This window comes from Scomber scombrus, chromosome 21 (assembly GCF_963691925.1).
Source record: "Scomber scombrus chromosome 21, fScoSco1.1, whole genome shotgun sequence".
In the NCBI taxonomy this organism is placed as follows: domain Eukaryota; kingdom Metazoa; phylum Chordata; class Actinopteri; order Scombriformes; family Scombridae; genus Scomber; species Scomber scombrus.
Genome location: NC_084990.1, coordinates 10,790,558 through 10,812,466, shown reverse-complemented (window position 1 = coordinate 10,812,466; position 21,909 = coordinate 10,790,558). Strand labels below are relative to the sequence as shown.

The 21,909-nt window shown below is 40.8% G+C and overlaps 1 protein-coding gene across 1 annotated transcript in view; it reads left to right on the top strand.

Moving 5' to 3' along the window:
* Nucleotides 1–17,751, top strand: part of rhbdl1 (rhomboid, veinlet-like 1 (Drosophila)) — a 41,992-nt gene extending 24,241 nt beyond the window's left edge. Inside the window, exons 8-10 of the mRNA XM_062443200.1 lie at nucleotides 12,240–12,340; nucleotides 16,226–16,286; nucleotides 17,480–17,751. Of these exons, the coding sequence (XP_062299184.1) occupies nucleotides 12,240–12,340; nucleotides 16,226–16,286; nucleotides 17,480–17,751 (434 nt within the window). The remainder of the gene's footprint in view (nucleotides 1–12,239; nucleotides 12,341–16,225; nucleotides 16,287–17,479) is intronic.
* The last annotated feature ends 4,158 nt before the right edge of the window (nucleotides 17,752–21,909 follow it).

Sequence of the window (21,909 nt, the reverse complement as noted above, 5' to 3'; positions counted from 1 at the left end):
ATAAAGGATGTCTCTTTTGCCTGTTTTTGGATGAACAGACAGGGTACAAGTGACCTGCATTTAACATTTAACCTTATTTGATGCTGACACTCTGTGGATGGTAACGTTGGTCTAGAAATTCATGGTGAAGGATGACACCTGCTGACTTTTGCTGTCATCTGACTTTTCCTCTAGTGCCACCATGAGGTTGTGGTTTTTGAAATGTAATGTAACAACTGTAGGAAGGAATTGCCTTGAAATTTGGTACACATGCTCACGTCCGCCTCAGGTTAAATTTATCAAATTCTTTGGTTTATGACCAAATACCTGCAATAACCTCAGATGTACTTTGTGTTTAGTTAGAATAAGCAAATGTTAGCATGCTAACACGCTAAACTAGGATGGTGAACAATGGTAAACATTTTACCTGCTCAATCAGTGTGTTGACATTGTTATTGTGATCATGTTAGCATGCTGAAGTTAGTATTTAGCTCAAAGTACAGCCTCACAAGGCCGCTCGTGTAATGTAAATGTGCAGTAGTTGTGCTTCATAGGTCATATTCTTGTGTGGATTTTATAAACTTACATTTTTAAGTTGCACATGTTTGGTTTGTAAAAAAAATGAAGATATCATGGACACTTGGGTAGATAGAAGACCCTTCTATTTGTATTCATCCATCCTTGCTTTTGCTGATATGCTTGTGTATGATGTGTGTGTGACTTTGTGAGTTCAGATTTTGGTTCTTGTTACTACGCGTTTCACCGCCTCACACTTATCTATTTCAGCCGGTTTCCCCTCCGTCTTTGTAAACTTATGTATGATTGCTTGTGGATGTTTGAAATTGCCCGATGCTTTAGATCACTCAGTGAAATTCTTGATTTTCCCTCCTTCCCCATTTTGTTGCCCATGGCTGTCTCATGTTTATTCATGCAGTCTTATTCTAGCTCATGAGTTCAATCATGTCGGCTGTTGCTATCAGCTCTCGCACGCATGTTGCTTGTTATTTTTGTAGGGCAGCAGAGCTTTCAGTTTATAGCTGCACTCAGTGTATGAGTTTATGCAGCAACGTGCTGCAGGTACCGCGCCGTTATGTGTGTGCCTTAACACACAGCAAGTACTTCTGCACCCCAGGGCTTCCTTTCAAAGCCAAGAAGGAAGATTTTTTTTGGAAGGAGCCTCAAATACTGTGAAAGTGTAAATCACTTCTTGCATGCATGAAAAAACAACTTTGCATAGAGAATGATTAACTTTCCAATTTAAAAAAAAGGAGAACTGATTTCACAAAGGTTGTTCACAAACTGAGTACATTAAATGGTGATAGGTTCTGATTTTGACTCCATCACACTGGTGCAGTACTGTAGTGCACCCTCTGAAGATAAAGTATGACTTGTACTTTTTGTCCTTGGATGTGTGCTGACAAAAAGAATAATTCTGTAATTATTTTCTGAGAGAGCTGCTCAGACCCCAGTCCTTGTCCCTGCTTCTTTTGCATCCACTCAGTTATCTTTCATGGCTCTGCTGCACTTACAGTGGATCAAGAGCTCCACTTCAAATTCATGTTTGGAAACAGGCACACAATGTAAAATGTTGAGTCATGTTCAACTCCATATTAAAGAGAAGCAGCAGGAATCTCTTCTGGTTCTCCTTCTTTCAGGCCAACTCCTTCAGCCTCTTTGTGTGCTTCAGGACATCGACAGATGCCAGATCACTGTGTTTTTCCTCCTAGCCCTGTGTGAGACCTTACATTGAATACAATCCAAATCATCCAGCAGCCTTTCTTAACAGCAAGCTTGAGTCTACCGTCTCCCTGTGTCCCGCTCAACTTAGATATCAATGTGTCGGTGAAGATCTATAGTGTCAACTTACTGTACTAGATTTTTTTACTGCTCTTTGGTGCCAGCCTCGATTCTGCAAGCTTCAGTGTAACAAAAAAAGAAAAAAGACCTGGGGTAAAACTTTCACTCTGATTTTTCAATGAATCGTCCACAAATTCCAGTGACGAAAACCTGTTGCTGTAGAAGGAAAGAGAGCTCATAGCGTCACATTTGGTTGTAAAGAAAAAAATATGTGCCAGCATGAAAGAAACATGTGTTTAGAGGGAAAAAAACGTGTTGCCTGTCACCCTCCTAAAAACAATCATGCTATAAAATAATCTTTTAAAAAATATCTTACTTAGACATCTTCATTTATTTTTAATGAGAACAGAGACATGCACGTAGACTATTCAGTGAGCAGATAATGCCACAAATCATAGCATTTAATTTGCAATGCTCATCCCCAGATGGGCTTTTATAATACAAATATGTGTATAGTGGAATGAAAAATATAATAAACATGCAATAAAAGCCATACTTTATGCAAATATGCAAAACAAATAGGAAATAATTATAATAAAAGTACCATAAAATATGATACAATCCTAATAAAAGATGCATCATCAGCTTTTACTATGTGCCAGATAATTCTTCATAAATGTGGATTTAAAATCATTTCTGTTGTTATTTGTTTTGACGCTGTCTGTCCAAAGGACGTTTTTTACAAACAGGCATTTTAAAAAACACCCCTTCCCCGTTAGCTCCACTGAGGTACCCTTGAGGCAAGGCCCTTAACCCCCAGTGGCTCCAGTGGCCAACAGTAAGAGGACTGGTCATATTTTCCAGCTTGCAGATGTTAATGTGAATGTGACTGTGTGGGTGTGCGCAGGGCGATAATGAGAAAGCGAGCAGCACTCAGGGATATAGTATAAGATGCACAAGAGTAACTGAACCAGAAAACCCTGAGTGGTTTCACTGTCACTGAGCATCTATAGAGCCTCACTATCAGGATTTTCTCCTCGTTTCCAGAAGCTTGTTAACAGAATATACTGTTCACTGTTAAACTGGCCAGGCAGTGTCAGAAAGCTCTGTGCTCAAAACGCTTATTAGCATCTGTAGTCAAGAAGAGGAAAAGACATGTGGCCTGATGTCATTTGTGGTCTGTTGGGATATTATAATGGAAATGTGATAAATGGCTGCATGTCAGTATAACCTCACTGTTGTAAGCTAGTAGATGCTGTAAAAGCTCCACACAAAGTTAGATGTAATGTTTAATCCTTCAGTGGTTGATTAATGTTGTTCTGATATCAAGCAGAACCGCAGCAGTGTCAGTTTTCCGCTGTGGACGCCAGACTCGCCGTGTTGTCAGCCTTAATTTAGCCTGATGATTGTTTCTGCATTCTCTCACGCTAATAAAAGCCTTTTCAGTTCCCTAAATGACTGGAAGCCTTCAGACTTATTTTTGCCTGTTACACTACCATTTCTAAATTTTACATTACTCATACTATGAAATGGTTACAATACCATTTCATACTTTGACTGATTGATGTTTTTAAAAGCATGCCGAACATATTTAGACAAGGTAAATATGATTATATCTGCTGCCAGTGAATATAGGACCTTGGTGCCGGGCCAAGAGTGACTTTGTCCGTCATCCATTTTGCTGATGTTTGATGTTTGGTAGAAACACACTACTGCGAGTTATTCTACTCTACAGGAACAAAGGCCTGAAAACTTTTGGCAGTCTGAAAGATTACAATCAATAAATGTCATTGAGTTATAAAAACAAAAAGCTTTAGTACTTAGATGCAAGATTTTCAATTTCATAATGGGTCAAGTCTTCATTTATAGGTTTAATTCACTTTTTCTATTGTGTGACCATTTGTTGGTGTGATAAAGACCGACTCTAAGATTTTCTCTAGTATAGTGTTTAAGATACATTCGTGTCGAGAGTGAAATTTCATTCAAAATCTTGGCAATGTTATTTTGACTATAAATAAATCCTAACTACAGGTCCACTTAATAGTGTTTTTTTCCAGAGCTTTCAACAATTTCACTCTCTCTCTGTCATTCCCACTGGAAGACTCCACAAATGCTTGTAAGTGGATGATGAGCAACGGTTTATTTTGTCAGACAACATTATGAGTGGTTGGAAAGGGTTTCATGAAACTTTATGATAAACTGTTTACAATACAGCTTTGTAAGGACTATAGTGGAGAATTGCGTGATCCCTTAATAAACACACAAAGGGAGCATTGTCAGGTTTTGAAATAATGTAATCATATAATCACACAGTGGTGCTCAGTAAACTAAGTGACTGCGTGAAGACCATGCATTGTATTTCTCTGGGGAGTTTTTCTCACGGCGAAGTTGAGTCAGATAAACTGTGCTGCCACACCTGCACAGCACATCAGCAGCATCAGCAGCTGGTAATGAGGGGGAGGTGCAGATAAAAAGACAAGCGAGGGCAGATACAATAGAGTGACAGACTCACTTCAATCGCTGCTGTAGAGATATTAAGCAACGCGTTGATTGGATTGGCTGGAGATGAATCCGGTAAGGGTTGTGAAAATCAGGAAGAATTTTCATGACTGTGGAATTGTCTTTGTGTCACCATTGCATGCTGAATACCAATTATTTCTTGCCTGCTCTCACTTCGAAGGCCCATTGCAAGGTCCGATTTTTGTCCTTTTATCCGATCTCAGCCACAGAAACGTTTTGTGTTCAAACCCTAGTGGTGCTATAGCACTGAAGTGTCTTGTCCTGTGTTACTGATGTACTCCCCTGATGCGGGGCTGAACTGAGCACTGAGGAGGCAGGGTGACCTTGCCGCGATGCAGAGGCTGCCAGCGTGATTATGGTAATTCCCAACCCCCCCAGTCCCACCGTCCCACCCCACAGTCAACACTTCCCAGGTGATACCAAGCTCACTTCCTCTACAACCGCCCCCCTGCAGCCTTGCTGATAACAACACCGAGGATGATGAATATTTCTACTGTAACGTCGCCTCTTTGAAGGTATCCCTTTCGTGCGGAGCGAGCCTACTGTGTTTATGAGCGTCTGTTTGCATCTATTGCATGAAGTCAATCCAGGTCAGGCAGTGTGCGTCAGGTGGAGTTCGGGAGGAAGCTATTTCCCTGCCAAGTTTATATTCTATTTGCCTTGCTGGTTAGTTTCAAGGTTCTCCAATGAAGAAACTGCAGCCATCACTGCGGCTTTACACCCTTGAGCACAGGAAGTTCGTCAATGCCCTTTTTCATTGGAATGTTCAAAGAATATGTGTAATTTTCACAGAAAGGCATTTATTGTGCTTGTTAGCTGAAAAGCAGTCGTGAGTGATAAGCACCGTGGTCGTGACAAGAATTTATTATTTTGTATTACAGCTTCACAAAAGACAAAACAACTTCATGGGCACAATTTGACAAGCTCACTCATTTCTAAGTTTTCTATTTTCCTCTTCCATTACAGACATGCTCATATACCTGCACACATACACAAACTACAGATGTGATTATACTTTTCCACTGACAGTTGGTGCCATTCTCCTTTCAGCAGCTGTGATGTTGTGACTTGTGGAGAATATAGATTTTTCCTGATGCCCCCTGGTCTCTGGGGTAGCATAAATATTATCATATTTTTTCCCCATGTGGCAAATTTGGACGGGGCAGAAAAACAGTTCAGATACACAAAATCAATCTCCAAGGAAGGGCAAGGTATGTTTACAGTGGCCATGTTGGCACAATGTGAAATTGATGAATCGTATCCGTTCCTCCAGGCCAGAGCTTGGCAACGACAGTGCTGGCATAGTGTTGTTTTCATGTTTCTCTTTTTTTGTATTAATAGACAAGAGAGGTCCTTATTTATGTTGTGTTTCAACTATGGTTCTGTGTTTCCCTCACTGATGTTGTTCCTCTAATGATCGGCTTTGACTGCAGTTGCAGCAGCACAGGTGTGTAGTGTTTTGTCGCTTTGAGGATGCTGACAGTCTTGATGCTCCTCCGCAGCTCAACACTGCAGAGAAGTAAAAGTTCTCAGACTCCTTCACATCATCTGAGGGTTTGCATCCCTCCCACCCACGCTTCACCGGGGCACGAGGCGATGGATGAAGATGTTAGATGGGATAGAGACTGATTGCAAGCCATGCTGCTCCACTTGAAGTAACCCACGGGTGACAGAGATGGTATTTCCCTTATCGCTTTCTGTCTGAATGACACAGGTTTCCATCTCCTTCCCAGGTGCAAAATATCTTTAATGGAGCTCCCCGAGTCTCACAGCACTATTATAGTTGAATTGAAGCTTTGAAATGGACGCCGCTCTATTAAATGACATTTGAAGCCATGTGCTTTTCAAATAGTCTGTAGAGTAGACAAAAGATCATATGACAGAGGGCTCCCTCCAGTTGAGCCACCCTGACATTTACTCATTTTTTTCTGCACTCACCTCCAAACTGTGTCTGCTTGCATAAGACAACTAAACTAAGTTGGCTTTCAAAGTCAAGTAATGTGACTTCATGATGCATAAAACTAGAATTAAAATGATTAATCGATTAGTCTATTGCTACAAAATTATTAGAGCTATTGTGATCATCAAATCTTTTATCTTGTAAAAATACTAAACATTTTCCATCTTCTCAAATGTGAAGAGTGGCTGTTTTTGTCTCTTTTATATCACTCAGCTTTTGGTTTGAGAGTGTTGCTCAAAGATTAGTGAAAATGTAGTAATTTGAAGACATGACTTTGGGCTGTATGTAATTGCGATGGGCATTAGAGCTAAACTGTTAAATTGGCTCGATGTATCAGCCGATATTAGCTTACTGCAGATACAGTCTATTAGTGTTGGTGTATATTTCAGCAAATTAGTAAATGCATTAAAGAATCCTTAATTATGTTTGAGGTCATTCAAATAGTGTTAGTATTACATAGTTTGTACAAGGTTTTTTTTTTCAACTTCAAAATGTCACAGTTCTATATGAAAGTAAATCTACTTAATCCTTATCAAAAAATGTTTAAATTATGTATTTATTACAACAGTGACTTTTGGCTGATATCTCATGATCAGGTTTTTAAAACATTAAAATATAAATATCAATATTGGTTTTGGCCTCAAAAATCCAGTACATTAGAAAAAGAACGTTAAAAAACACACAAGAAAGAAAATAATAACTCAGATTGCATCCTTAGTGTGTCCTCTGTGTCACCATTTCACGTGGATGCACACGTTCTCCCTCTCTTCCCATCAGTCTCCCTCTCTTCTTATTTGTGCTTAGTAAATAAATCTGATCAGGCATTTCCCCAGTTTATTAGCCAACAGAGGCAGCAACAGGACTGCTGACTACAGCACATCTCTGTGCAGGGTCACAAGATTTAATGCATACAGGATAGATCTGTCTGAGGCAAGTGTGTACAAATAGAGCTACTCGAACCTGAAAATCAACGTTCCCACAGCATCAACTAATGGAGGTCTACCCTGCTGATACTGGCCTTTGAGCTGTGGCAGAGAGCTGGTTTCAAGTTCCACCTCTATAATTTACAACTGTCATTTCCAAAACTGACTGAAATCAACTGAACTGCAAAGAAATGATGCTTGTCTCATATTAAAACAAAGGCACAGTGCTTGGTTGCCAGATCTCCGTTTACCCAACACTGAATAAATAAAGACTCACTGTCCTTTAATTGTCCTCTCCAGAGTGATTTATTAGCTGACCAACCAAGAAATGCAGCTCAATGCATATTAATGTTCTCAGACATGTTTTAGGTTTCCAGAAAACAAATTCAGGTATATTAACAATGGGTCAGATGACTATGTGTAATCTGCAAGACGTCACTTATAGGAACAAATCCACAGATGATAATTTCTCAACTCTGCAGTTTCTATCAGCGCTACTCAGCTTTTTATGTTTTGTATGTTGTGTTTTTGTTTTATGACCGGCAACTTAAGTGTTTGTTTCAGTCTGACTGCTCTCATCTGTTTTGTTTCCCGAGGCAGCAGGCAGCTGTTTTCCAAAAATACCTCAAAATTCTGTACACTACCTGCCAAGTACCAAGCAGCAGACACAGTTAGCAACTAGCTGGTGAACATAGGGGAGCCTTTAGCAGCTAAGAAGCCAGGAGTTAGTAGAGGCCAAAAACAGAGCTAAAAGGGAACTTCATATTGGACTAATAATTCTTCAAATGCACACAAACATGACTCGAACTGTGTGCTAATTTTGCTATGTGTCTACTGTATGTGTCAACAGGCAGATGTCTGCTAACACATGCACCATGTTAACTTAATAAGCTCTTAATATGTCAACAATTTACAGCTTCTCTACACTGCCCCCAAGTGGCCAAAAAAAGTAAATGCAGGTTTTACTTTGGGACATCTCAATAAAGTTTTATATATCAAACTTTTCTACCAAGCTTTAAATACATTTTTGCATGACAAATTACGAATATAAGAAACATGCCCCTGAGAATCCATACATACATATGAATACATAGGTTTTGGCAGAAAGCGAAGGCATCCATGTATCCAGGTTTTAGCCAAAACATCTACATCTAGACTTCGACAATGATTAAACATCTATTCAGCATAATCTGCTCATTAAGAAACTACATCAGCTCCATTCCTCCAGGGTCTGTGTACTCTTGATAGATAGACTGTAAATAGCCGCAGTAATCACAGTCAATAGCTATCCGCATATGCAAACTTTGGAAACCAGTGCAAATGAGAGCAAATCATCAGGTTTGTAATTGTGCAGAGGCATTCGCCATATTTTTCCGAGGATTGGATGCTTTTTTTTTTTTAATTGCAGCATTTACTGTGCTCTGGCTCAGTTTCCACTGGAGCCACTATAGAGAGCAGCTGCCTCAGGCAGTGTCAGACTCTGGCCTCGGGTCAGCTTACCATCCCTTGTCTGCACCTCATCCCAGAGAAATACAAAGTTGACCCATAGCTTAAGGGCATCCTGGAGTAACAGTAATGGTGTAGGAAGTTTGGTTTGACAGAAAGGCTTGGTTCTCTGAGCTGCATTGGGGATTATACTGCAGTAGATAGAGTATAGCCCTGAGTGTGTAGTTAACCTATACTCCATACCAAGTACATAATTTTTACTGTCTACACTGCAGTGCACTCATGGATGTTGCAAGCTCACAAAAAGATTTGAGGATGTTGGTGATGACTTGAGGATGGCAACAATAAATAATCTGTACATGAGATGGAATGTGTCAGCTCCGCACTGAAATAATCGCACACCTCACGTCTCAGCTCCTGCTGAGTGCGAGAATCCTAAATCTTAAATCCCCCTAAGCAGGAGAGCCCACATGACAGGCCTGTTTAATATTCATACTGTATTTGGGAGCCTCTCACCAAAGCAGAGTGAGCAGGAGGAGAGAGCAGTTTCTATCCTCCCTGTGGAGCCTGTCTCTTCCTCTGAGCCGGAGGTCTCGGATTGTCTCTTCTTCCTCACCCGCAGATGGTGGTATCAGATCCCTGACAAGTGTCTTCTACAGAGAGGTGGTGTGGGCTGCTGTTAAATATCATACAGTCATACCTCAATACTCTTAAGTGAAGTTGGTAGTTTTTGTCATTGACCCATGACATTAACATGACATTTGTCCAACTGCTTTTTTTAGCTACACTCTTCTGTCAGTCGGTTGGTCCACCACTTTCTCCTTGCCTGAAATATCTCAACAACTACTGGATGAATGACCATGAAAAATCTTAATGATTTTTGTGACCTTTTTTGACTTTTTTAGCTCCACTACCAAGTTGAAATGTGTGGTAATGAGTGAAATGTCTCGATGAATCACTCAATTTGCTACAGACATTCTTTACCCCCTTGGGATAACTTTGGTGATCCCCCCTCTAGCACCATCATCAGGTCAAATTGCCCAATAATTCAGTTCATGACCAGGCTTAGCGCTAATTAGCAAATGTTGGCAAGCTAACACACAAAACCCGGATGGTAAACATGCTTAAACCTGCTCAACATCAGCATGTTTGCATCATTCTGAGCATGTCAGGATGTTCACCGTAGCATTTAGATCAAACCTTTGCTGTGCCTGAATACAGCTTCAAAAAGTGTTGCATGCCTGTAGCATGCAATTGATTTTAAAATTGAAAATATATGAAGAAAATACAATATTTGTTTCCACAGTCAGCTACAAACTAGGAGAAATTGACTCATTCCATCAGTACCACAATATTGACTGTAAGATATAAACTACAAATTCAATCCAGACTTAAGGAGCGATCTGGTGTATTGCTCATGTTCATGCCATTTTGCTAAAACAGTAAAATAAACTCACAAAATCGTATCGCTTAATTGCACTGAATTTGAAAGACCAATAAAAGACTACATTTACCCCAAATCACAAAATTACCATAACTAATATCCCCAGACGATATCTCTCATGTTACTCTATCAATATTGCATCAGTTTACAGTATCTACAAGCTCCACTGCGTTGGAGTAATAAATTAACTGCAAAAACGATGTGAAGCTTCAGAAAAGACCAAAAGAGAAACTCAGATGTTGTTGCTGAAGTTGCTTCAATTACATTTTTCCTTTACTTTGAAGAGATCAGAGACCACATACTGTATGCTACACTGTGTAATTGCAATTTTGTGGAACTGCTAAAAATGGGGCACTGTGAACCTCCACACATTTTTAGCTGAAGCTCCAAGCTTCATATGCCCCATAAATCCACATAAAATAGCCCATAGGTGTTGGAGCGAGGAGAGATGAATGACTCAGGAACGCGCTCTGATTACCATCTGTTTTTCCATGATCATCACTGCCACTACGGGCTGACAAGGCGTTCTTTAAGACGATGTTTACTCTGTGTGGTCCCACGACGCACACACGGAATATGAATGTTACAACATGCATTATAGATCTGAGATCACAACTCCAGCAAACCCAAACTGTGATTAAAAAGAGGCTGTTTTGTTTTATCAGCCCTCTCCGCTTCCCTTATCAGCTCATTTGCATAATTAACAGTGGCTGACGCTGTCTTCCGAGCTTCTGCCGCTGTGACTTCTGCTGTTTGGGATTCTGTCCTACTTCATAGTGTCACTGCAACCTTTTTTTATGTGCCAACGGCAGCGGCTGGTGCACTTAACTGTATTCAGGTTTATACCCCTGTACACTTATTAACACTTTCAGTGCAATAGCTGCTGGCTACGTTAAGTCTATTTCTGTCTATTTGGTCGTCTGGTGCAATTTTGTTGTTCTGAACACTTTAAAGGAATAGTTTTACATTTTGGAATATTCATGTATCCACATTCTTGTCAAATGGTAAATGATTAGATTGATACCACCTCTCTCATCAAGAAGGTATCAAACTCTAACTCTTGACAAGACAGCGAAAAAGTGTATTTCCAAAATCTCAAACTATTCCTTTAACACATCAAATATATGATTCGATGTCATTCCATCTAAATTTAAAGAGGAAGCGTTTCATTGAAGAGGCAATTGTTCATGATATTCAATATTAATGCATGATGAAATTGATGGAGGTGAAGGAAAATGTCCTTGAGGTCTGTTATTAATATGGTTGATATGATTGATAGATGCTTTCTTTATAATTTTTGATTTCTAATAGAACAGCTGATGGATTTCAAGAATCAAGACAAATGTGTTTTTACTTTTTAATATGTGTTGTTTTACTCTGCTACTAGAGTATAGCTTCAGTAGCTACCTATAGAAACTTAGGCCTTTTAGTCCTGACACCACAATTACAAGACTCCATCACCAAATAACTGTTAAAGAACAAAACATTGTTGCTATATAACAGTATCAGAGTATTTGTTTTTATTTTTAACAACCCATCTGTATTGCATGTAGTTATAATGTAAGCATGCAATCACTGTACAGGCCGCAGTGTTGTGTATTAATCACAATTGTATCTTTCATATTACAACTAGCCTTTTAAACAGCGTACTTGGCTTCTGTCCATATCTACATAACCCAGATTAGGTTTTGCTCATGAATATAACACAAGGCATTTTTAGAGCACACAAATAAGAAATTTTCCTCTTCAGCAAGTTTCTCTCGTGTTCTCTTGGCTTCACTTTGATCAGAGATCATCCTGAGATGGATTCATTTTAATAACAACCTCTTAAAAGAAAATCTAATTAAGAAATATTGTGTGTTTAAGAGTGTGTCATCTGTGTTGGATGTAAAGTGAAAGGGCATGGGAAGGTCAGCTGGTGTAACACAGCCCCTCTGAACTGAATTTTAGAAAAATGCTCAGAGGAAGGTGACTTGTGCTGCTGCCTGATGAGTAATCTGACTCTCCTTTTGTTTTTCTCCTCTGCTCTAAAATGCTGTCCTTTGCTCTCTCTCTCTCTATCAACACACGCACACACACACACACACACTTCTCCCGGCATTGCGTGCTCTGCTCTCTTTCTCTTTCGTCTGCACTCCTAATCAGCGTGTCTCTCTGTCTCTCTCTGCAGGCTCACTGACAGTGTCCATCACCGACATGCGTGCTCCAGTGGTGGGGGGCTCCGGCGGCGTCTACGCTCTGTGCTCAGCACATCTGGCCAACGTCGTCATGGTAACTGCCATCATCATCACCATCATCATTATCATTGTTAAGTCTGAAAACGGTTTTCAATGGTGACAAAATGCCAGAGCCTTCCGCATGGTGTGAACGAGAAAGACAGAGACCACCCCACACTCCCACCAACATCACTGCTGCATGTTCAGTGCACTGTTTTCTGTTTTTTGGTTGTTGTTGGGTTGTTTTTTTTTGCAGCAAATGAAAGTCAGAGGTTTTCCCCGCTACAGTAGGATCACATTGGTGTGATGGATTGTTCTTTTAAGCCAGCAGGAAGAGTGTTTGTGACCTCTTATTCAGTCAAAATGAAGAGGCTCTCTCTAAAGGTTTCTGATTTTGCTAAACCTTTCCCTTTTTTTCCTCCACTGCTCACATCATCCATATCGATGAATCTCCAGTGAACTGGCATTCAGACTCTTTCATTAATTATTAAGACTGTGTTTGTTTGTGTCCACTGAAAAGGCAAGCAATGAAATTCCCCTGATGCTGCTTAAGAGCTTCTTTTTTTTTATCTGTGTGTGTTTTCAGTCACAAGGCTCACATGTGAAATTCCCTCCACATTTTTCCTGGAGTCTCGAGGCCACGTTACATCTGACGAATCACTTTAACTAATGTTGCTGTTCACCGTGGGCAGCAGAGATGCCAGAAGGAATAAAAATCAAAGTGCAGTGACGGGCTCGAAATCGAAGTCTCTGTAACTGTACTGTGTGCCCACATCAGCTAACAGACCGTTTATTTGGTCTGTTACGCCTGACGTCTGTTTGTTGTTGGGAAATCCTTTAAGCCACATCTTAGTTCTGCTCTGACATGTTTCGTCTAGTTGGTTCTTTGAGGGAAATCTTGAAACCTTGTCCAGTTTCGACCCGGCCATCTGCCATCAAGCATCGTCATCTGTTTCGCTCAAAAAGACATTTTCAGGTTCAGCGAGGGTTCCAAGCACCGCTGTGTACGTGACTCCTTAGAAGTCATGCAGCTCTGGTGAATTCGTCAGAAAAACATCTTGGAACCATGTAGAGCACAAACCCAACATTCGACTTTACACATGTACCTTTCCGACTTAATAGTTCTTGATGTTCAAAAAAAAAAGAGTATTCATGTTTTATATTTGTGTCTTCCAAACAGCTTTCTTTTGAGTCTTTGAACGATCCCCACGCACTTCACACACACGTCAGATTCTTTCAGCAGCTCTCCATTTCAGTGTCAACGGTGTGATAACAAGATCTGTAATAGACAACATGAACTGGCTGTCCTTTGCCTCTCCCCCTCCTGTGAGAGTCAGTGAAGGCACAAACAACAAAAATTGCCTCCCAGTTCAGTCCTCCCCTCTCTGTGGTATTAAAGGGACCATACTCCTTTTCCACAAGTTGACACAGTTACCTGGGGTCTTAATAGAATATATCTGACATGCTTTGGTCAAAATATCACAAAGATCAAGCACCACAGCAGCCTTCTGATCCTCTTTAAACAGCCCCTTTCAGAACAGCCAGTTTGAGTGTCTGTCCCACCCACCTCATCCCCCCTTTTCTGCGGGGTGTGCCGGCTACCATGGCAACTGTCGAGCACGAACCCCGGAGTAACATGGCTGCTGGAAAAAAAACATAGCAATACAGCACCAACACACGAAATGTCTCTTGTTACTTGCATGAATCATTTGTGTTTATTTGCCCCAAACAGCCAGCGAGCAACAGCAGGTACTAACCAGTCCCCAACCAACATGGTGATGCTACTGAAGCTCTGTTGCTGTGATTTAATTAAAAGAAACAAATGGATGCTGCAATAAGAACATCACGATGTCAATTTGTAAAAAGTTGAAGGGAGTTAAAATTGATGAGAACTTTGCTAACATTGTAGCCGCTCTATCCACACGCCCACATCCTTCACATCATGTATGGATGGCAAATATGGCAGCAACGTTATTGTTTATTGTTTTACACATACTATGTAATATTAATAATGATATAATGTAATTCTATGAATTTGCTATATTTAAGTTATATTGCCTGTTGTGTAGACATTATTGTAGTAGTCCAGGAGTGGTTTCCGTATTTTGTTGGAATTTATTAACCGAGCTCCAATTATATAAAATGAGACATTTTGCTAAAAGTGACAAAAAGGCGACAGCATGGGCCGGGCTTGAGAGAGATTCAGGTCTCTGATGACTTCCAAACATGGCTCTGGATCTATGGCCTTATTACACATGTACGATAATGTCTCATGGACCTTGCTCCAAAATGGTCTCATACTTGGGGAAGCCCAAAAAGTGTATCTAGGTCTCGGTTGCATCACTGATTGGTTGGGTGGAAATCTGGATAGAATTGGACAAGCCTGCTCCCAGGCAGATGGAGTCTGTGAAATATTTTAAATTGGATCAGACTACGCCTGACACATATGGAGGCTGTGTGGATCATTGCAGTGGACAATTTCCAGGTTTCATCTCATATGCTCTCACGAAAGTTATCTACCCATTTTGATTTGAGACGACAGTAGAACATCATAAATCTGAGATATAGAGTTGTGCTCAGTCGGACCATCATGAATGTAGTCCTCCCGTCAGCTGGTAGGAGTTTGAAGTGGGAATGTAGTTAGGTTTTTTGTTTTTTTAACAAAGTGAGATTGTAGAACACTAAATCCTCTGACTATTTGAGTGAAAGACATGAAAATATTGTCTTGGCTCAGGCCACTTCTAGACCTCTGCTGGACTGTTGTGTCCAACATTGAGGGGGGTTAATTGTGTGTTATTAGAAAATAACATGCATGAGTATGCTTGTCTTAGCCCCAAGTGGGTCATGCTCTGTGCCCAGATTTTTAAGCAGCCTTTTTAATAACCGGGTTTCCTGCAAACTTCAAATTGATATGTGGCGGAGCACAAATCAAGTATCCTAAGTTTGCAGGGTCATTAAAACTCCTTTCCATGTTTGCCCACTGCAGACCGCTCTGATCCTCCGGCAGTGAAATTCATCACTGGAATTTAAGCTGTTTGTTATTATTGATGACAGTAGCTGAGGTGGTGTTTGACTGCAGTGTTATCTTGTCTCCATCTAGGTTGAGAAGTGAGTTTGAAGATAAATCCACTAAATCCACATAATCCCAAAAGTTTAGAAAATAAACTCGTCCTGCCACTAAACTGCTCCGGATCACAGCAGAATCAGGTGTTTATTCCTCCAGAAGATGAGACAGCAAACACCAAACTGACTGTGTTGTCTTATTTCACAGTTTGTGTGTTAAGAGACACACCAGAGACCCAAATATATACACAAAAGAACTGAATAAGTGAATTGTTCATAAAATGGCCCCTTTAATAATTTATTTGTAGTAATATTTGACTTTGTGAGCACTGCCACTCCTCACATCTTGAAAAGGTATGGACAAGGCAGGTTTTATCTCTACTTTTATCCTCTGTCTTTAATTTTGCATGGCATCTCTTTTTCTGCTGTTAGGGAGGAGGAAAGGGGAGAAACTGTCCCTGGGTCATATTCCCACAGTCAGGAACTTAAGAGGAGACGTGATTGGTGCAATTATTCATCCTGGGGAGTCAATTTGTTATTCTAAATCAGGATGCCATTGTTCATTTTTCCCCCAGAGAATCACGAAGCCATTTATTGGCCCATTCTCCCCTTCTGTTAAATTATCTAAGCTCTAATTAATAGAGTGCCACTGGGTTAGAACCAGTAAGTGGAGAGCAGCCAGGTGTATAATCGCATCTCAGTCTAAATGCTGCCGCCTCTCTCATAAGGATACGGATTGTCTTTCTTTCTGATCTAAATATGTCCAGTGGAGAGAAACTGAAGTGTTTTCTTGCCAAGCTGTTAATATACATGCGTTATGGCCTGTTTGTGTCGTGATTTGTTTGTGCTGACGAGACACTTTCACTCTGTGTTGCAGAACTGGGCCGGGATGCGCTGTCCGTACAAGCTGCTCCGCATGATCCTGGCGCTAGTTTGCAGTAAGTTCATATTTTCTCTCAGCACCCTGCGCTTCTGCTCCTGCTGCTGCTGCTTTTTATGCCGAATTCATAGTTTAATCATTTATTAGGAGCCTATAGTTTTTAGCATATTTAACAACCGCGCACCTGTTCATAGTTCATCATAACACCAAAGTCTTTTTTTGTTTGAGTGCAGCTTAAAAAGCTCTTAAATCTGAGCCACAGACCTGCTGCTGAAGTTATCATCGCTAATGGCTCAGAGTGAGCGGCTCCCTGATTGGACATGTTGCTTTTGTTTTTCCAAGTGTTTGAGTCATACTACTTGTCCTTTTTCTCCACACGAGGGCCAATACACTGTGACTTTCATTAGCGGGCAATATGTTCCCTCCATCTGTCCTGAGCCTGCCGCCCCCAAACCGAAAGAGCAGCTATTCTCTGTTGGAACGTTAATGATGTGACACTTTGTGTGAGACACTGCGATGGCTGAATTAATATTTGTCCTGGTTTTATACTGGCACCATTTAGTATTTGTTCAGCTTCAGAGGAGCAGGAACAAAAAGTAATATTGGAAAGGAATTTTTAAATATAAAGATCTATTTAAATCCTCCTGTGACCTTTCTTTGGCTACAGAAGAACACTTTGATGAAAGACTTTAGCTCATATTTATACAACTATACAAATGACTCTTTTTCTTAGAAGACTGATGAAAAAGCCAAATAAACTCAACTAAATGTTTCAGACCAATTGAACCAGAAAACATTTAAACTATTACAATTTCCTGAAGATTTGTCATTTGAACTCTAACATTTATTAAATGTACTTACATCCTAAATACAGACTGTATATGTTAATACTGAAACTCTTGAGTGAAAATGAAGAGATGACATGAAGAGTTCTCGACTATGATGAATCCAGGCAGAGAATAAATATCCACTTTATTAGTAGCACTGTATACTGTGTATAATTGACACTGTGAAAACATATGTGGACATACTGGAAAACTTTACTAATTGGAGCAAAATGTAGAACACAATAAGACAAGTAACAAAACTGAAACACGGATAAAATGAGACCTATGTTCATGTGTCTGTGGCGTGAGCTGCGACGTTTCTCTCCACACCTACTTCATATAAATTCAAACTTATGATGAGCACTCAGCCAATCATTTCAGTGCTTTAACTCTCTGTCTTTCTCCTCTCCGTCACCCTCCACAGTGAGTTCGGAGGTGGGCCGTGCAGTGTGGCTCCGCTTCTCACCGCCGCTGCCGTCCTCGGGGCCCCAGCCCAGCTTCATGGCACACCTCTCGGGGGCCGTGGTTGGCATCAGCATGGGGCTGCTGATTTTACGCAGCTATGAGGAGAGCCTGCAGAAACAATGCTCCTGGTGGGTCATCGTCTTCTCCTTCATCACCTTCCTCCTCTTCGCCATCTTCTGGAACATCTTTGCATATGAGCTTCTGGGGGTGCAGATACCTCCACCCCCCTGATGAAGCGCCCCCTCCCCCACCCCACCCTCTCTCTTCCAGGCCGTCCTCCACATACACACTGTCTTCAACCCGGCCCTAAAAAAATTTCCCTTCGATCATAGTTAACTTCACCATTTCCTCGCAAGTTAGATCCAAATGAAATGATATCAAATCATTCAAAACTAAAGTCGACCAAGAATCCTTTTTTACAGATACTTTGCAAATCAAAGAAATACGTCTCTTTTATTAAAGAGGGATTACAGTAGCAACAAGTACAGGTGAAGTTCCTCAGATCCATTTTGAGGAGCATTATATCTTTTTATATACGACACGTTGAAAACTCATCCGCATTACCAGCTCAAATCTTTCATTCTCGTGCTCTTTATGAAAAGCCGTTTCTTTCAGTGCATCTGTCATACATGCAAAGACCTCAAGTAAGAAAAATCGCAGTTCATGACACGTGCCTCTCATGAAAAAGGAAATATGGGCAGGGATAGCGAGGAGAACAGTAGCAGTGTGTGCTGCGGCCGTCACAATGCTGGCAAAATGCTCAAAAGCACAGTCGTATTTTGTGATACTAAGAGAAATTTGATTTCTTTCAGAAAGGTCAGAAATCAGGATTAGCAGTGGTAGCTGATAGGATTCAGTGTTTAGCTCAAAAGCACTAAAGCAGAGTGTTGGGTTTGAACTAGAGCTGCTGGGTAGAAGATGTTGAGTGTTTATTTCTGAGGGCAGGAATAAAAAGAAAAACATTTTAAAAGCATCAATGAAATATGATTCTTGATATGCCTTTCTTGTTTTCACAGCCCTGCTGTAACTCACAGGGGTCACTTTGGCTTTTTGCAAAATTGCTGGCTCTAAATGAAAGACAAAAAACAAGTAACCGAACATTCACTTCAACACAAGCTGGCAATTAAGACCTCCAGCCTCAGTCAGAATCCTTTGCAAATGGATTAATACACCCTTTCCCTGAGCGGTTACAGGACTGAGGGAAGTTTTAAATGCAAGATTTCAGGCAAATTTCATGTAGATTCTTTTAGCTTCTGTCATCTCTAAGGTTAGAAGCATCACTGTCATTTTTACTTCACAGGGTCTTTAAAAACAGGTTTTCTACATTATTTTCATGACATTATACCTACACTGTGGATACAGACAAGAACATAGTTCACACGACAAAGACATGCAGGTGGGAAATGAAAGCGGCCGCGTCACAGGAGACAAAAGAAAAAGAAGATGAAGAAGTTTGTGAGAAAATCAAAGCTGAAGCTGTTGTTTCGTGGATCCTCATCACTTCAGCAAGGGAACTCCGCCTGTTACTGTGTCAAAACGTTAACCACTGACTTGCGAGGCGCACCGTGTAAAATATGCCATGTCATGCTCTGTGGCTCTCAGCGAGACAAGGACACACACACAAACACAAACGCACACACACGCACACACACGCACACACACGCACACACACGCACACACTTCTCCTCTTCGTCCCTGAGAGCAGCCACTGCCTGATTCTGTAGGTCAACGTGGACAAACTATAGTAAAGAAGATCACAAACACACACACACACACAAACACACTGGCCTCTTGCGTGTTCTTGCGCTGACAGACTGAACTGGGGAGGGCGCGGATGTGTTATCACATGACCTCTGACCTTTGTGTCCCAGAGGGCATTGGGGTCTCTCAGTCAGGCCCGGTCTATACCTCAGTTTATCATTCTTAGGGACTGTATACTTTTGTAAAGGAATGTACCTATAAAGAAAAAAAAGAGTGTTATTAAGTTGTCCCCGTTTTTCATTTGATAGTGGATGTGTATATTGTATGTTCATAACCAAGAGTATATTTATTTGTAATTTTTTTCCTCTTTGAGGGAAAAAGAGAAAAGTTTCAAATGGTGCAAAATTAATGCTACGATTGTTGTTCTTCTTATGACTCCTGTATGACTTCGATCCTCGAAAAAATAGTGTATGAGGCAAAATCCCCCGGTTTGTTAGATGACCACCAACCACTCGAGCTAACTCGATTTTATAAATCTTTAGTGCTTTACAGAATAAGCCATAGAAAGAACTAATTGGAGAGGGTAAAAGCAGAGGGGGAAAAAACAGTTGTAACCTGCTGATTGGTAGCATCATTTCATTTTGTGCAAATGAAATGACACACACACACACACACACACACACACACACACACACACACACACACACACCCCACCGCCTCCCTGCAGTGTACAGATGCCTTGCTGCTGCAGCTTCTTTTGCAAATAACAAATTACGGACAGAGCTACTGTCATATATTATTATTATCTCCAGAGCGATTCAAACTGTTGGAAAGCTGAGGCAACGATAGCAATTACATTTACTCATGCAATGTTCCATTTTTCAGTCTTTCAATCAATAATTCATTTGAATGTCCACTGGCTGCCTGGGGGGAAAAAAAGAAGATTTTATGCATTTGCCAATCTTGATAGTTGGGTCATAAATACAGTCCTCTGCGTTTGGCTTCCACATGAAAATGTCAGTAGTAACAGAAGACTTCGTGTTAAATGAGAGAATGAGTAGGAAATAGCCAGAATCAGCCTTTTTCAGATATGAATTACATAAAAAAAGAAAAGGATCTGCCAGTGCGTGTTAGTAATGGATCCTTGATGGAAACACTTGTGTATACTAAGAAATAATATTGCTTGGGATAGCAAAGATACATAATGAATAATGCATACATACCTTGTTAGCCTATAATGAAGACAAAGCAGATGCCTGAGAGGAGGTTAATGTGCCTCTTTAACTTAAGATTCATAGGAACCCAGTAGGGTTGTAAAAAGGGCTAGTAAATGGCTATGTTTTCGTAGAACACATTAACTGTGAATATCACCCCTCCTGGAAGTGTACGCACGACTAAAATCAAAAGCTTGTGAATTCTTGTTGTCCCCAAACCTAAAGAATAAAAAGATCCAACTGAGTTCAGCTCACACAGCGAAATAGTCACATCTGTTTAATTTGTTATTAATGCGAGTCTCATTTGAGCAAAGCAGAGAAGTATTCTAAATAACCAGGTGGGGGGAAAGTTTATTACTTTTCTGTTTGCCAAATCTTTTGGCACTGAGCCTGAACACCAACACACCTTCTGAAATAATCATCTCTTATCTGGTAAAGCCTCTCCTTCTCTCAGACAGCAACTCATTTAAAAGGAAAGGCCTGATTTCATCCTCTGGCTTGACGGTGTGTCACAGTTTCGCTTTACACAGGATGGAAGGACAGCAGAAAGAACCCACAACAATGTCGGCAGTCCTCACAAAAGGTGAATGCTAGGTTGGATTAGCTGAGGGGACCAACTCTCGTGAGTGTGGTTAGGGTTAGGGGCACAATGAGGAAACACAACGCGTACAAATCTTGCAAGAATTTCGCAAAAAGTCCCTCTGGCTGATCCAATCTGGCACCAGCCCTCATAAAACCTCAGCAGGGCTGTGAATCAGCAGCGTACATGCTCTCCTTTCCTGTCATCACAACAACCCCAGTGTCAGAATGATGCATGGCTGCCGAGAGGATGCACCAGAGCCAAAAGCTAGACCTCAAACAGGATATCTTCCTTTAATAAGTGGATCTGACAGGCTGCATGATGTTAATTTAATTGCTGTCTTTGAGTGACACATTTTGTTTTCAACAGTACAAGGAAGGCATGGTGAGGAATGGCATGAGCTGAATAGGAGCAGCCCATCAGTAACATGTGACCTGTCACTTTGGGTAATCCACGTCCCTCCCCTCATATGGTTCGGAGCTCACGTGTCTTTAGTCAAAAGAGGTCAACACAGTGAAGTGACACGGTCATTATTGTGGTGCAAGATGATTTTAAAACATTAGTGCCAACTCTGAGCAGAGCCTGAATCACTGATGAGCTTACCTTGTTGATTGTGACTGTGCCCAAAATACCGTCCATTTGTACTTGTCTGATTCCAAAATGCAGCATAACTTAATAATTACTGTTTCTTCTTTTCCTGTTCCTGTATCTCGTCATATGTGGGCTTTTTTTGCACTTATTATGATGTAGTTAACTTGACATGTTGTCGTGTGCCATATTCTCTACTGCCATAAAAATTCATTGATGCTTTTTTACCTCCCTATGCCAATCCATTGTGCTGTTATGCCCAATGCCTTGTTAATTATAGGAGCCCACGATTAAGCACCGGGCAAG